This window comes from Eupeodes corollae, chromosome 1 (genome assembly GCF_945859685.1).
Source record: "Eupeodes corollae chromosome 1, idEupCoro1.1, whole genome shotgun sequence".
NCBI lineage: Eukaryota > Metazoa > Arthropoda > Insecta > Diptera > Syrphidae > Eupeodes > Eupeodes corollae.
In genome coordinates, this window is record NC_079147.1 from 127,903,637 (window position 1) to 127,922,125 (window position 18,489).

An 18,489-nucleotide genomic window follows, 5' to 3' on the forward strand; every position below is an offset into this window, starting at 1 on the left:
ATACGAGTAGATATAATATGTGTTTTTTTTTTTTCAATTTGTGGTTTCTATTAAAATATTTTTTCGCAGTTTTATTTTTTGAGAATTGTCACATGATTTATATTGAATTTTGCTTGCAATTTTGTAATGAATAGACTTACACATGAAAAGTGTTGAAAAATTGTGTTTATTACCAAAACAATGTTGCGGTACGCGCGACGCGCGCCGCCGACCGCATCAATTTATTGAATGAAACTTTTGGGGGTCACTGGACTAGTTTTTGTTGGGTTATGTGAAGTCGCTTGTCGCTTGCAAGCGAATATTTTTGGCATTATTGCTGACATTCGGCCTCATACTTCATAAATCTGTCAGAATTTGGTTCACTCGGCCGGAATTTATTCGAGGAACCGGCGCGAGTACTGTCCATCATTTTTAAAAGTTAAAAGGACCCTCCATCCAAAAGCCAAAGTCATGGCCATAACGTTAAATTATATGAGTGGAATTGCTTCTTAAAAATCACACGTCTTATAAACAATGTTTTTAATCCCACTTTACCTATATTTGAGTCTTTAAAGAAAAAAGGTAAGGTTGTATGCTCATGCAAATAAGAGCTTTATTTTAACAAAAGTTTAGGCCCAACTATAATTTTATTAAGCTTAATTTTGCACGCATAATTGAAGCAGTGAATACACTCAAACACTTAATGCAAGGTATAAGAAAGCAAGGTATGTTGCGTGCCTTTTACGGTCTTGGCTCTTTTGGAATCTTCTATTGGGGTGATTAGGATATAATTTCGTCGTCATATTCATATACTTATGATTCGTCACCAGTAATAACCCTTTTGAGAAGATCAGGATCATCATTGACGCCGTTCAACATGTCTTGGGCAATGTTCATGCGGTGCTGCTTTTGATCTAAATTAAGCAAAAAAATAAAAAATCGCCGAGTACGCAAACACAAGTCTAACCTTTATAACTCTTACATAAAAACAGCAGATGCTATATAGTCAAAACTATAAACATATAATCGTGACATTTGTGCCAACACAGACAAAATTTCAAGTTAGAGTGTAAAAAGCGCACGAAATTCAAAAAGTCACCTTACTTTTTGATCACACCATATACACATATACACCGTGTGCCTATGTTCGAATTTCTTCATACGGAATTATACAAATCAAACCAAAAGTCCTGAACCTATAAGAGCACTTATTCAGCTTTCGTTATGCTCAAAAGTCACTTTAATGCACAAAATTAAAGAAGCGCATTTAAATGTAAAACAAGGTGGGCGCCAAAAGTGAAATTATCCACACAACTTTTTCCCACACTGGATATTGTGTTATCCCTTGAGTTTTTTTAAAACACAACATTCTTTGTTTTGTTTTGTTATTTCACTAATTAGTGTTTTCCATAAATCAAAATGAAAAATGTTCTCACATAAGTGAAATAGCAACGAGGGAAACAAAATTTGATAACTAAGGATTTATAAAATAATCTTAGAACTACCAAAAATAAGACTGAAGACAAAATTATATCAACTGTGATTTGTGATAGTGAAATTGAGTATACAGAATTAGAAGAAATAACGTCTAAAGTTTCGCTTAAATAATGTCTTGTCGCCCTGAATGTGAACCTACCAAGTTTTTTTTATGCCAAGTTTTTTTTATTAAAGAACCAGATTTGTGAATTCCTACCACCCGTAAAAAAAAAACATTTTTTTAAGTGGCACAGGCTTGACAGTCGTAAGCATTTTTTTCAATTAATTTTTATTAATTGATTCTTAAAACAATCTTAAAGCAAGATAAATATATATTAATCATAACTTACAACTATCTTATTGGCCCCATACGGACATTCTAAGTTAAACAATAATACTAAATGCTAATGTCTTTCGGCCACAAAATGAATTAAACTTTATTTCAATTTTATTTATCTTTGTATTTTATTAGAATTAAAAAAAAATTATTTTAATGGCGAAAAATTTTGTTAAGGGCCTAAAAATTTACTAGTTTTCAATTTCCTAAATATATTGGAATTTACTAAAGGGCTTAAAATTTTTAAGGCTATCTTTTCGTTTTGCTAACAAGTAAATTGCTTTTTATTACAAAACGAGTTTTTAACATGTCTAAAAAGTGACAGTTCGTAAAAATAAACAAAAGTAGCAATTCCCTAATTTTAACTTTAAAATTAAAAAATTGTTGAGGATATTTTTGTATCATTATTATTATCTTACATAGATTGTATTACCATATAATTGAAAGTTTTTTCGGTTCGAGTTATAAGTTTAGATTTAAAATGTATGTTTTACAATTGTATTGTATTTAGAATAATATCTTAATTTTAGAATAGAATTCAATATGATTTTTATTAGTTAGAGGCATGAGCCTTTCCCAAAGTGGCCAATGTCTCGATTTGTCTTTCCATTTTCATCTGACAAAACCCTAGCTGGTCAAGTGATTTTTTATTTAAGCTAAGAGTTTGTAATCTATATGTGAGCTCCGGTAGATTAACAGAATCATAGAATCGTATTTCTATACTTTGGTCCAGTTTTATTATCTGTTTGAGGTTCCAGAATTGTTTCCAGCTGTTTGTGATGCGTCTGTTGATTTGCTTCTTTTTTTTGGTCCTTTAAAGATTTAATTTTTCTTAGGTATATGTAGTCTTTCACGTATTAAATTTTTTCTCCGTCTAGAATAATGTCTTCACTGATGTAGTTTTTGCAGAGAGAAAAAACTAATCGAGAGAGCCAAATTTCCTCGTCTAATTGCCTTCCAAACCTCTTACTTTCATGTTTTATAGCGTGTTAAATTCGTATCGGTGTATACATGTTTTCACCTCTCAGAGCAGAGAGAGAAAAAACTTTAGTTGAGAGATTGAGACATTTTACATTTCTTTCTTTCTCTCGTTTTCACAAATTCATTCTAGCAAACAATAAATTACTGTTAACGTTATAACGGTAGATCGTGTTGAATTTGTTTTTCCCTTCTCTTTCTCTGAGTTAGAGATAGATGGCATTAACAACCAAAACAAGAAAAGATCTGTGGTCACGGTCGAATTTAAAGTTATTTAGCTTAAATACATATGTGTACTAATCTTTCATTATTTCGATTTTGCTCATCAGAACCTGGTGTATATGGTTTTTTATTTTACATTTTGGTGAGATCCCCGTCCATTTTCTGCAGTCGTTTCTTTTCAAAAATCCAAAGTTACCGAACTCAATTCATCATTTCAATCAATATTGGAAAAAAAATCCATTTAACAAGATGGGAATCTTAGACTGACATTTCGGTTTGCCTACAAGCTACTGCTAGACTAAATATGAGAAAGTGTGAGTGAAATGATGCAAAAACCAAACACATTCTCACAATCCTAACCAACAGAATCTGAAGTGCTGACATGGTCTTAAATTAGAAGATTTGTATAGCTTTTTCATATGAATCCAAATAAATGTTGTGAATGTATATTAAGTGTAATTGGAAATAGACAAAAGTGTAACTCAATACTTTGTAAAACAAAAAAAGAGACCATTTTTTTATCTGTAGTTTGCTTAGAGCATTTATTTTTGCGGCGTTAGAAGTTCAGATGGACACAATAGGCGGGTGTCTCCGTATTTTTTTTTACAGACAATGTTACGAGAAACATACTTGTGAAGTTTCATTTCCAACTTTTGCTTGTTTAGATTTCTCAATTAGATACGTATTATCATCATTTAAGCAGTTCGATACTTGCAAGACCAAATTTTAGTTTTATTTGTTGCAGAAATATTCCTGAACATTTTTTTTTGGCGGGACTTTGTTGATAGTTAGAATTTTGTTTGTAGTTAGATTTTGGAATACAAATTTGAGGGAACCATGTCTTAAAAATTAGTTGCTTTGTGTGAAGCATCTTTAAGGAATAGAAATAGGCAATATGGTTACACACAATGATGATGAAAATTTCTTTAATGAATATACCTACAATTTCATTGGTTTTCTTAAAAATATTTTTCTAAACTAACCTCATGCAAAACACAACGACAAATCTACCTAACTAGACACACAAAGAAAAAAAAACCGGTTTATCGTGCAACGTTGTTCATCCATATATGAATCTTGTTGTTTGAATGTGTATATCGAAGAATCGGAATTTCCGTCAAAATTAAATGATATTTAACAATCTTTAGATAGTAGATCTGCGAAGTTTGAAGACCACTTTCTTAATTTAAGTCCACCAGATGTGAGAATCTTTTGGAGTTCTATTTGAATATTTTAAGCTTTGTGTATGTCATCAGCTCCAGAAATAATATCATCCACTTATATATCTCGTTTAAGAATCTCACATCCAATTGGATATTTACTAGCTTCATCATCAGCTAGTTACTGTAGCACTCGTATTGTTAAAAATGGTGCACACGTTGTACCATAGGTAACGGTTACAAGTTTGTACAACTGCAGAGGATTAGCAGAGTCATTCCTTTAAATAAATTTGTTGAAACTTAGTTTATTCAAGATGTATAAGGATTTGTCGAAACATTTTCTCTATATCCGAAGTAAAAACAACGAAGAAAGCCGTCGTAATGTGACAGAAGATAAGTCGTTTTGTAAAATGGGACCTGGTAGTAATTCTTTATTAAGTGCCTTAGAAAATGGAGGTTTTGACGAGCCGTCAAATAATACACTCAAGTTGGTGGTAGAATTGCTCTCTTTCCAAACACCGTGGTGCGAAAGAATAAAAAAAAGGTTGCCGGACCCAGAAAGGTAATTAAGATGCCATGAGAGTTCCTTGTGATTAAGATCAGTGAATTCTTTTATAAATTTATAATATTAATTTTTAAGCTTAATATTTTTTGGAAAATCTCTGTTCTAAATTTTCAAATTTTGGGTAGTCTTCGCCTAAGACTTTTGATTTAAATGGAAGTCTAACGATATATCTTCCAGAAGAAGAACGATAATGTGTTTCTTGAAAATATTTTTCACAAGCTCTTTCTACAGTGGTTTGCACGCGTTCGCAAGATACTTCTTCTAGTTCCCAGTGTGAAAAGTTCTGAGTGTGAAAAGTTAAAATATTTAAAACATCTGCTCTGAGGATTCGAGTATTTAATTGGTCCTGAAAGGTTAGGTTAGGTTGGAGTGGCTGTCCAGATGTCATTGACGCACGTAGACCTACAAGGGCCATTGTGATACCACTAATTAGGTTACTCATGGAAGAGTTATGAACTTAAACAAACCATTTGTACTTTTAATAAAGTTAGAGAGACGTTTTGTGTCAATCGTTGCCAATTCACTGGTATTATCGAAGAAGGGATTACCGAGAAAGTTATTCGTTCTAATGGAGAGTGCTGGACATGTACATAGAAGGTGTTGGACTGTTTCCTCTTCCTTCTCGTCCATGCAGCTTCTACAAAGTCATTTGTGTAGACCCCTAGTCTCAGAGCATGTTATTACTCCAGTTTTAGAGCTTATACTTTGTCTGCTCAGGGATATCAAGCCTTTTGACCGTTTTAAGTCTATGCTTGGCCATATGTGGTGTTCCTATGTTATGTTTTTGTCTAATATTAGGCAGAAGTGTTCCGTTTTTGGCGAGCTCATCGGCTTTGCAATTTACCGGAATGTCTCTGTGGCCCGACACCCAAATGAGGTGAATATTAAACTGTTCCGTCATCTCATTAAGAGATGATTGACAATCTTGGTTGTCCGAGAAGATTCGTATATCCTTGCAAGATATAAAGTTTTCTTTGAGACAGGATAGTGCTTCTTTAATCGCCATAACTTCTGCCTGGAATGCACTACATTGATTGGGAAGTCTATATGATAGACAGAGATTAAGTTGTTCCGAATAGATACCACTTCCAACTCCGTGATCGGCCTTTGAACCGTCTGTATAGAAGGGTACCGCATCGCCTTCCAGGGGTCTCTCTTCTTCCCAGGAGGATCTTGAAGGGATGGACACATGAAAGCTTTTACCGAATACCATTTTTGGGGTGGTATAGTCTAAGCGATCTGGGATAGATCTGAAACTGTCTTGAATAGAAGTATGTCCAATATTGTTACTGGTCCATTGAGAGGTTCTAAGCCTCACACATGAGTTGGCTGCCACCATTTTGGAGAAGATGTCAAGAGGTGTTAGGTTTAAAAGCACTTCCAGTGCTGCGGTTGGTGTTGAGCGAAGTGCTCCTGTGATGCACATACCTGCCGACCGCTGGACTTTGATGAGCTTATTTAGATTTACCATCTTGTCCAGTGCGGTCCACCATACGACAGCTCCATAAATAAGTATCGGTCTGATTACCAAAGTGTATAGCGTATAGTGTAATATTACTTATGAGTAGGTTAGTGCTTAGTAAGTAATCAAATAAGGACTCACCTCTCTCATTTATATGAGATTTAGCCCATACCGTGCCTTCCTCAAGGTGTCTCCTGGAATTGGGCTGTCGTGGCCATGATAAGAGGATATGAGCCAGTAGGTGGCTTTGTCCGTTGTTAAGACAGCGGTGGTGGTGTTCTTGTCGCTGTAATTGGGGAGTAAAAATACGTTTAAGTCATTTTTTACTAACATGCATGACCTTGGTTCACCTTTCTCCGATGCATACAATAGTTTATAGCCAGGAGTCCTGAGGCCTCTGATGATGGAGTTTGAGACCCATGGCTCCTGTCTCAAGACGATTTCTTCCTTGTTCCTATACAATCGGAGTACCAGGTTGTTTGCGGCCTTGATGGCGTGGTGGAGATTAATCTGTACTAATCGCAGCATTGCTACTTTTAGTCAGATCAACCTACACCACTGTTTTGTCGGCGTTTTCATCGTGTGAGGAGGACTGAAGTAGGTCTTCCTCACTCAGAGTTATCCTGAAAGGATCCAACTTAATTGAGTCTTTTGTGGCAATAGGCCATTAGTAGTCTTGATGATACCGTCAAGGATGATTTCATGGAACAAATCTGCACCAAGAAGTATATCTATGCGTCCAGGCTCTGAACACTGAGGATCTGCCAGCGTTAGGTTGCCAATATCAAAATAAAATAAAGAATTAAGTTTTGCAACACGAAAATAATTACTTATTGAAGTCATAACCAAAGCCTTTACAAGTAGCGTAAATTTAGAACTGATGCACGAATTAAGCTTGAGCTCAACACAATTTATACACGCGTCCTAAGTCATTGAGCCAATACCGTCTATAACACAATGAATAGGATATTTCTTGAGTCCCAATGTTTGAACACAATATTCTGTAACGAACGATACTCGAGAACCTTGATCTTTGAGGGCTCTAAAAATGAAGTCACCAGCAGCATTGGATATTTATACTTTTGCTGTTGCAAAAAGTATTTTCGAAGTAGAATTTGAACCCAAATAAGTTGAAACATGAAAAATTTGATTTGAAGAACCAGCAATAGGATAGGCAGCAGTGTCATTGGGCGAATGATTTGAATTCTCAATATGCATAACTATGTTGTGCCTTCTATTACAATTTCGGCATGTCAACTTGCTTCAAGCAGAATGTCTTGACACTAAGCAGTTAAAACAAAGATTTTTAGATTTTAAAAAATTAATCTTACTTTCATGAGTCATTTAAGGTTTGTACACTAGTAAATAAGATGAGGTTCATTTTCTCGTACTATTTGAAGCATGAAACGTTTTTACATAGTTTCTTCGTTTATTGTTTGGAAATTTATCCCTTGTGTCACCAAAAATTGAAGCTGGTTTAGAGTGAATTAACTCTAATGATCGAAAAGAATCTTATAAAAACTTCTAATTATTCCAGACTGATTCGACTTAGAAGTTCTATTTTTCGAAAAAGAAATAGTCAAAAACCGATCCCAATTCTTGCGGGTCACACTATCAAGTTTTTGAGAAAGAATAAAAATAATTAAAACATCCCATGATTCGGTCTTAACCTTCAATTTGGATTGAAGTCAAACAATCCTTTGTAGTGTTAAGAAATTTGTTTATGCTATCACAAAACTCTCTTCGCATAATAGGTCGTTCACTTAATGTGTTCAAATACGATTTAATAATTTAACGTTTTTTATCAAACCTTTCACAAAGCATTTCACATGCAGAATCATAATTTGCAACTGAACTTGGATAGTGATAGAAAACTTTTTTATCTTAAAACATGTGTCTCAGGTGAAGCTGAGCAAATTATACACTCTAGGTATATAATTTTCTCAGCTTCACCTGAGACACATTTTTTAAGATAAAAAAGTTTTCTATCACTATCTAGACTCGGTTTATTATGAATCATTCCCGTAAATAAATCCCGAAACTGCATCCAGTTCTTATAATCGCCATCGAACTCGGGAAGATTAACGATTAGAAGATGAACACTACGTTCCTCATTTAAACTGCGATCAACAAAAGAAGTGTTATGATTGAATGAATTTTCTTTATCAGCCGAAGAAGAATTCTTTCAAAAATGTCGAATTTGAGGATTAAAAACATGTCTTGAAATATATTATTATGTTTTTTAATAAAATATGTAGCGTCTGGTTTATCTTTCTTTTCCTCTTTGTATAGTAAAGAAAGCCCAATATGATTTTCACGAAAAGACACCATGTAACTGATGACTGGCCTTAGCTAGACGCTCCTTAGAACTCTTACTAAAATTAGTTTTAAAATTAATAAAGTCATCAAGTTTCTTTATGAAAAGAGTTTCTAATGTTTAATCAATTTAAAATTTTTAAGAAACCAATTCGCAGGAGAATTGAAAAAAGAGAATAAATAAAGATTTTAAATTATATTGGTTAAAATCAAATCATATAAAACCCAAAATGACACTAAACCCAAAAAGTTCAAGCAGGGAAGTGTAAAAGTTGTAAAATTATAAGAGAAAAGAAATAAATGAATAGAATAAAAAAGAAAAGCAGTTTCACAATAACTGTTAAAAATAAACGGATTCTATTTAAGAATAGCGTTAAACGATAATCACGTGTGATGCAGATTTATATATTTTGACAGTAAACTTAATTTACTGTATTGTAAGTCCAATCCACCATTCGTACCATGATGGTTAGTGCGTTGGACGTCATGGGAAAGGGCTTGGGTTCGATCCCTGCCTTTGCCATCTAAAGTATTTTTCACTGGTACTGCCTCTTGCGAGGAATTGACAAATTATCCAAGAGTAATTCTTGTCATGAAAACGTGCTTCTCAAATAAGCCGTTCGGATTCGGTATATAAACTGTAGGTCCCCTCCATCCCTTCAATTACTCGCACACAGGAATGGTTGAGAGTTTTAAGTCACTAGGACCTGGTTCTCAACGGATTGTTGCGCCACCTAATATTATATTTAGCCCCACATCACACGCTCACGATTATTAATTAATTCTTAATTGAATAATTATTATAAGTATCCGGCTCGAAGGACCAATGAAATAAAGCTACAATTTGCTTCAAGAGAAGCAATTTCAAAGAAAGGAAAAGAAATAGAAACAAACTATAAGACACAAAAATAATGCCAATCAAATATTTATTGAAAATAAAGTTTATATAATGTAACTAAAGAAACTTAAAATGAAGATGAATAGTATAGTTCAGTTGAATGGATCGTAATTGGGACGTAAAGCTTGTGGGAGTTTTAAAGAAAGTAGTAGTTGCTAGTTGATGCCAAATTTAAAGTAAATTAAGTGTCTACGATTAATTAAATTTAATGTTGAACAGGTCCTCTGTCTCAATGCTTATGTCTGCGACCTTTCTTTGTTTACAAGTTTTTTTGTCAAATATTTACCATCATATGCCTCTTTATAATGATTTTTAAGTTCATTCAATTTCTACCGCTCATCCTCTTAAATTAATAATCTTCATATTTAATTTGATATATAGTACCCGTGGCATGATGGTTAGTGCGATGGAATATTAAAAAGTGCATTTTTGGGTTTTACAATTAAGAAGGCAGTAAGCCACAGTTTTGAATAACTAATCAATTGTAGCCTTGTTATTGCGCATTCAAGGTCAACTAATAATGCTGCAAAGTCAGATAAAGAAGCAAGGCAAAAAGGTAGATCATCTCAACTCTTTGATGCCTTGCCTGGCGCAATTTAGAATATAATCGGCGCGCTGCCGGAGACGCGCCTAAAGGTGCTAGCTGTGAATGTAAATTCAATTATTAGGATTGAACGGATAGCAAACACGCCCCAACCACGACCTGGAAAATAGACCCCTTTTTAATCACTTTTATCTTCGAAATGATATGGCGATCTGAGAACCGCGGTTTTATGCGGTTCGATGACGATTTTTTGGCAAATGCCATAATCGCCGAGCAAACGGGACCAAGTTTCTTGTTAGCGACCAAGATTGAGCTTCAGTGTATCTTCAACTCAATAAAAAACAAAAAGTCAGCAGGTGTCGTTGTACAAAGACATTTACCGATATAAGAAAATTATGCACTGAATAATGCATATTATCCAGTGTATTGGAAGACCGCTGTTGTTCATCCTCTCCCGAAAAAGAGAATGGATAACTCCAACCAGTCAAATCTTCGGTCGATAAGTCTTAAGAATAAATAAACTGAATTGAAGTAAAATAGATCTTAGGGCCCAAAAGCATTAGTATTAAGTGTCATAGCTTATCTTAGAGTGTCCACATGCGACCAGTAAGTTAATTGTAAGTTATGGTTAATTAGGTTAGTTTCATGAATTTTTGTCTAGCTTCAAGGTAGGTTTTAGATCGAAGTAATAAAAATTAATTTAAAAAAAAAGTTCGATGGGCTATCATGCCTGAGGTCTTGGTCTTCGATCCCTGCCTATGCCATCTTAAGTTTTGTTCACGGGTACTGCCTCTTGCAAGGAATTGACAAATTCTCCAAATAATGTCACGAAAAAGTGCTTTCTCAGCCGTTAGGATTCGGCTTAGAACTGTAGGTCCCCTACATCCCCAACAACAGTACACACTCAGGAATAGTTGAAAGTTGTAAGTCACTAGGACCTAGTTCTCAACGGATTGTTGCGCACCCAATTTATTTTTATTTTATATTTCATATGCAATGTATTTTAAAATACTTCACATAAATATGCGTTCTACACTGGCCTAACATACATGGGACGCACTTATGACAGAGATACACATTTCAATCCCAATATGTTCATTTCCATTTGACTTGCCTAGAACCTTCCTTCTGACCCGTGCGTTGTGTTTATGTTCTTAGCTATATCCATTGTTATAGACCAGATAAGTTTTTGAGTTTCTCAAAGTAGTCTTTGGACGTAAGGTATTCACTTAGCAGTTCAACCTAACTGGAACTATAGACGCCACCGCTGATTCCATTTTGGGAATCCCTCCGCTGCCCTCTGGGTGAAAAGAGAGTTGCCTTAGTGGATACACCTCTTCCCCCCTCTCTCGTTTGCTACACTCAATAACTTTCCATAAATACGTATTTACATGTTATAAAAATACTTTCTTTAATAATTTTCAGATTGCTGCAATAACAGGTACTCACGCTTCAAAAATTACGGGAATGTTGTTGGAAACGCCTCCAGCTCAGCTTCTAGTAATTCTTTCGTCTGAAGATACTCTGAGGCAAAAAGTAAGCGAAGCTTTGGATGTGATATTAAACAAGCATAAATCTGAATCAGGTAATTTTATTATATAGAAAAGCAAATATTTTACAACAAAATACATAATTTTACAATTTAATTTCCATAGTACTTTAAGAACTAGAACCACAGATAGACCACACACAAAAAATATTGTAAAAGTAATTTTGTTTACAAAACTTAACATACTAGGTATTCTTAAAATTGATAGATTTTAGTCAGCATTGATACGCTTTAAGAAAATATCTTCAAATTGTTTAAGCTTGTTGGTTTAGTTTCTGCTGATCTGTCACATCAATTATTTATCCTCTTCCTTAGTTGGTCTTCTGTTTTTTTTTGTAAATACCAGTCATGGCTTGAAACTCATCACTAAACAATTTTAAGGCCTTCGCCTTAATTTTTTTATATGAGACTGTTGACGTTTTTAATAATTACGGCACACTTTTCTAGTGTTTTAACAAACTCTAAGGTTGTTGAACCTTCTGCTTTTGTCATTTTTTTAACTTCGAACACTCACTTTTAAACTCTTAAAAATTTTACAAAACAAGAAAATTATAGAACGGTATTTACTATAACCTGTAACTACTAGTAATTACTTTAGTTTTATGCATATGCCTCAATGTTTAACTTTGCTCTTAAGTCTAAAACCACTTCTTATCAGTTTTGTGTTGTTGTTGTAGGTTTTTATGTTTTGCGAAATAAGGGTAATTTTGCCTAAAAAATTAACTTTAAGTTTGCAAAAATATATTGCATATAATGACATTTTTCATTCGAAAACCAATTTTTACCAAATAAATGACAAAACAAAATTATCTTACAACAATATTTTTGCATAGTCTGAAATTTTTTTAAAATCAATACCTGTATTTATTCTCGAGATATTGGAATCGAACAACGTCTTTACCAATTTTGTAGATTCTTATTTTTTTTATTAAATATCTCTTATATACTCTTAGAAGTGTTTTTTTTTTAAACTGTTACTTGTATTTTTATCAGATGTCAAAAACGTTATGTAATAATGTTTTTGTTCACAAACTATTTAAGTTGACAAATAATGTTATTTTCTGTTTTTTTTTTTAATTTATAAAAAAACATTGGCTTTGTTCCAAATCAATACCCATTTGGTATCACGCCACAATGTATAATATAAAATTGAATTTAAGTTGCTAACGTTATTTGTACGAAATATATTTGGGAACAACCAAATTGTTATATTTTTTTAAATTGATTATTGTAATATGATTTGTTTAAAAGAACTGTCTATGATAATATCTATTTCAAGGCGATATCTTCACTGAATATTGAGATATGTAGAACAAAAAATGTATATCGAACGTACGACCGTACACATAATTTGACAAACTCCATTGAAATAAAATACGATGGAAAGTTATTAAGCAATGTAGTCTAAGTGTGTTATATTACATTAAAATAACGTGTTAAGTGTGGCGGTCTCTTCGGTAAGCCCTTACATCCAAACAGCAAAAAAGCATTAAATCGCTTGGTTCAAAAACCTCTCCGGTTTGTGTTTCATTATGACGAATTAAGGGAAGTATCGTTGTTGTTTTTCTCTTGCAATTAAATTAAACAACGGTACAATTAAGTCATCGTCAGTGAACTTGAAGATCATAATCTTTGTAAAACTGACCGACCTGACCACACACTGTAGTTTTCAGGCCGGTCAGGCAGTTAATGTGAATGATATTCGCTGTCGTGAGAAGACAAACAACTTTTTATGGCTCGAATTGGAATCGGATGGATGACCGATATTGTGTTCCATACATAATTGAACCATACCAATGTTATCATCATAAATAGAGTAGACAAAAATTTGTATTTTTTTTTAAATCAACAGCAGCAGTCCAAATCCAACCTCTCGTTATGACAATTGAATCCTAATTTTGTAATATTTTAAATGTTCCTACGAGTACTACTAACAAATCTGTTAAAGAAAATGACCCCAATTTAAATTTAAACAATTCTTGTATGTATATCATCATGGTATAATATAACTGGGTTTAATTTTCGCAGTTTAGCAAAGTTAATATATTTAACAAATTTTTGTAATATAAAAGATAAAATTCTTAATTATCTAAAATTGAATATGTAAAATATTTTATTAAATTAAAAAGCTTTGAATTCATTACATGTTGTTGACTATTGTTTTCGCCTAGTTCATTTACTCTGGGGGGTCATTCCGTAAAACGATAATCGTTCGACGATATCGTTTCGACGATAGTCTCACTTCACGTAAGACGATAATCGTCAAAGTGATATCGTCAAAACGATAGCGTTTGCACGATAGCTAAATAGGTATCGTCTGCTATTAATTTCCATTGACAACTAAGCAAATTGAAGCAAAAAAGTTTCAGTGTAGTTTAGTTTTGTTACAAAATGAAAATAAAAACTCAAAAAAATACAATGAATTCGGTTACGCTTTTTTTTATATACAAAACATTAGGAATCTCTCTTAATTGTTGTTAAATAAATAAAACAATTGTAGTTCTGGATTTGCAAAAAAGGACTTTATAATGATATTATAAACAAAAAATTTGCCAGACGGTTGTCGTTCTACATTCATAATGTATATACATAAAATATTAAAATTTGTTGTAACTATTGAAACTTTGGGGCGTAGGAACATTGGTATATTCAACAGGCGAAGATTTTTGTATCGCTCTTGCACGAAGCACTAATCCAAGTTAGTTTTGTAAACATTAAATATTTTTGAAGCCAAGTTATGTTCATTGTGGATAAAATGAAGTCTTCACTTCCTTCCCTTGCACATTTTCAAGTTATTGAACAAGCATTATCTTTCGTTGAGTTCATTTTGGCATTTGGAATATACTCAACGAACTTATACTGAAAACGATTGAACGAGACGATAGTGATAAAGTTACGTGAAGCAAATTATTGACGATATCGTTAATGATAATCGTTTTGACGATTATCGTTTCGGAAATTACGGAATGACACCCCTGATTTCCCAGTTATGTCTTCTTCGCAATCAAGTGTTCCTGAAATCCATTTTGAAATTTTACCCATGGTTTCTATAGCAAGTGATTTTGCGTGTTTTAATGGTATTAAAGTTTAATTCTTTCATTAACTTATCAAGCTTTCGAAAGTATTAAAATCGGCGAAGTGTCAGTTTTGTCCAACTTCGTTTCATGGTAAAATTTGGTATATTTTCCCTACTGAAATGTTTTGTATATTAAATAATTGTTAAATTTGGGGAGGTGCTCGTGTGAAGATCTGAGAGATGATCACTGGCACGTCATTATTGACTGTCCTAATTACGCCGATATAATTGGACTCCCTTGTATGGGTGTCTGAAGTATTTCTGATACTATAGTTTTTAAGTTTGATTTTTGTTCTAGTTTTAAAACCGATACATCGTTGTTGTAGAAAATAAAAAAAATATAACTTACAACTCTTAACCATTCCTGTGGGGGAGTAATGTTGTCAGAGATGGAAGGAACCTACAGTTTTAATTCGACTCCGAGCGGCTAATTTGAGAAAGCACTTTTCATTAGAAGAATTGTTCTAGAATTATTTGTCAATTTCTTGGAAGAGGCAGTACTCGTGAAAAAAGACTTAAGATGGCCCAGACAGGGATTCAATCCAAGACCTCCGAAGTGACAGTCTTGGGCACTTCTTTTTTTACTTCATGTTTATTAATTCATTGTTAAAATCATTTTGAAACTAGACAAAAATTCAATAAACTACCTTAATACTAGTATAACCATAACTTACAATTATCTTACTGGACCCATACGGACTAAGTTAAATTTTAATACTTAATACTTATGCTCTTCGGTATCCTCCGATCTATTTTGCTTTATTTCATTTTCTATATTTTTTTATTTTAAATACTAATTAAAATTAGGCTCTTAAAATAAAATTGAAGTCTATCAAAAACAAGTTGCGGTACCTAAGAACTATATAAAGCTTGAATAAACACAGACGTCATTTAGTCCCGTTCGTTTTATTTTTTGGTATTGTCCATTCCATTGTTCGATTTTATTGTTCCGTTCATCTGTTAATGTTGGTAAATCTCTGTTTGGTGGAACTCTGTCAATCGAATGAAGTTCTTTTGCTAAGGTGTTGGTGAAAGGAGACCAGCACATCTTACTGTAATTGTAAGAGTACGTTGCATCGTACTCTTAAAAAATCAGCTCCGCTCGATTTTTTTTTTAATTTAATTTCCTTTAAAACAAAACTAGTTTTTTTAACTTTATTAAAATTTTTAATTTTTAAAACAAAGAAAAAATAAAATCATCAGCTATAAGGTTTGACAATAAGAATATCATTTACTGCATAGGTATAGATGGGAATCTCAGACTGACATTTCGGTTTGCCTACAAGCTACTGAGTACTAAATGTGAGAAAGTGTGTGTGAAAAACCAAACACATTTTCACATTTAGTCTTTAGGTCCATCAAATGCTTTATTTAAGTCCTCAGGCACATCTAAATGCTTCATTGAATGTTTGATGGCCTTCGTTCAAAAACGAGACAATCCTAATCAACGGTATCAGAAGTGCTGACATGGTCTTAAATTGGAAGATTCGTATAGCCTTTTAATTTCAATCCAAATAAATATTGTAAATGCATATTAAATAAAATAAAATTGACCAAATACATATTTAATGATTTATTATTGCAGATTTTGTTTACATAAATTATTTGCGAACCTAATATGCTCTGCAACTGGTTAAGTATAAGTGGAAATGGACAAAAGTGTAACTCCAGATAAACAGATAATTTGTTTACCTGTAGTTTGCTTAGAGCATTTTGTTGGTCACGTTAGAAGTTGAGGTGGAAGCAATAGGCTGGTGTCTCCGTATTTTTTTTGTACAGACAATGCTACGAGAAGCATACTTGTGAAGTTTCATTTTCAACTTTAGCTAGTTCAATTTCTTCAACTAGATGAGTATTTTCATCATTTACGCAGTTCGATAAATGCAAGACCAAATTTAGAATTTTGTTTGTAGCTAGATTTTGGAATAAAAAGTTGAGGAAACCATGTCTTAAAAATAAGTTGCCTTGTGTAAAGCATCTTTAAGGAATAGAAGTAGGCAATATGGTTACACACAATACCACCTTAATACACTGCCGATCAATCAAATAGACTCAAGGCTTTTAAAAAGGATATTGATTTTCGTTTTATTAAAACACTAACAAAGTGTATGAAAATATACTTTTTTATTATTAAGTATTCAATTCTTAATTAATTAAACAAAAATTACCATTCTAGGTCAGAGAGTTGTTTAGAAAAAAAAAAGTTTGTGGATAAACCTCCAAAAAGGGCCACTTTTTATTGATCAATCAAATAGACTCAAGGTCTAAAATTTATTAATATAACCGATTCTTCAAGAAAATTAGTGCTAAATTGCACTTTTACAATGTTTTTAGCTAAGCTAATAATGGGTGTAGCCACTTTTATTTGAAATCACTTCATAAATTCGGTTAAGAATTGAATCGTAAAGGGATTTTAAGAGATCCAATGATAATTTGTTCCAGGCGCTTCTTGTGGCATTTTTTAATGATTCGATAGAAAAGAAGGGAAATCCTTTTTGAAGCAGTTTCTTGTAGCGCACGGCATTCATATTATTTGAAACAAACTGAAGGTCGAATGCACCATAGTAAGATATGGCAACCCACACCAATATTAACCCTTTACGGCTATGGTAACGGGTTAAATAGTGTTCTTCCTTTCTTATGTCATGAAAATAGTACTTGAAACCATCTGGTCCATCGAAATTAAAGCGTTTTTCACAACGATTCGATATCACTCCCTATTCCATGACATGTGACTCCGACCAAAAAGACAGCTAGCATGCTTACGAGACTCGGTAATCGGTGTTTTTTTTTAAATTTTAATCTTTTAAGATGTTTTGATTTCCTTATTACTCGTGGTACGGTAGCTATACTCGCATTTAATACCAAATTTAATCGAATTTTGGCTGCAGAACACATAAAGCTTGAGGCTTCTCAGAGAATTCTTTCCTCTTCGTATGCCGTTAGTGCTTTCCTAGCGGGCTTTTTCATATTTTTTCCAAAACTTGACGGACTTTTGAGAAAATGACAGACAACACTCTGACTTTTTCTGCTGTTTGCCTCGTTGTAAGGTTTCTATCGCGATAGGCTAATATTTTGCCCTTTTCATTCGAAGTTAAAGCAGCACCACGACCCATTTTGGTTCACTTAATTGATAATTGTACGAAAATAACTAAATTGACCCTTTAACTTGAACAGCTAATCGCAAACTAAAATTACAACCTCTGAGTCTATTCTGGTGATCGCCCAAAAAGAACATTTTGCTGGCAAAAACAAATGCAAATAAGAATTGAACATAACTGTAAAATTTCTGCAGTTAACTCTTACCTCTTAAATTCGTCTAACTGTTTGCTATAAAAAAAAAAACAACAAAAGTTGGGGCTATAGCTTTTTGCAATAAAGAGAAAATTAAAGTGTAAAAGACAAAGCATGTTGAGTTTATTTGATTGATCGGCAAAATAAGTGCAATAAATAGATTTTAGTAACTTTTTTTATTCCATTATGGCGAAACCGAGCATCCAATAGCAAACAAATCGGTGAACGAGCCCTTCTTGACTTGATGTTATCTTCTATGTTTACCCATAAAATTACGAATTTTGTAGCTTATGAACATTTCTAGACATTTTACAATGTTAACAATTTAATATGCTATGAATCAATTGGCTGCTAATATTGCAAATTTTTTTTCTAAAAAGTTGATGAAGGTTAGCTGAAGCAGAAATTTCTTTTTTAAACACATACCTTAAATATTATTGGCTATCTCAAAAATATTTTTCTACACTTACCTTATTTGAATAATTTTTCTTTCATGGCAAGAACTATTTATTTTGTAATTACTATTTTAAACAATTATTCTACCATTCTTAAATTCTTTTACAGTATTCTCTTCTTCACTTTTTCTTTTAAGACAGTTATTTTTATGCAAGCAATTTATATAAGATTTTAAAT

At 33.0% G+C, this 18,489-nt stretch overlaps 1 protein-coding gene across 3 annotated transcripts in view; it reads left to right on the forward strand.

Moving 5' to 3' along the window:
* LOC129938710 (E3 ubiquitin-protein ligase hyd) overlaps window positions 1-18,489 on the forward strand; it is a 177,355-nt gene that overhangs the window by 140,347 nt on the left and 18,519 nt on the right. For all 3 annotated transcript variants that reach the window (XM_056046408.1, XM_056046406.1, XM_056046409.1), the window contains exon 16: window positions 11,363-11,522. In XM_056046408.1, coding sequence (XP_055902383.1) covers window positions 11,363-11,522 — 160 coding nt within the window. The remainder of the gene's footprint in view (window positions 1-11,362; window positions 11,523-18,489) is intronic.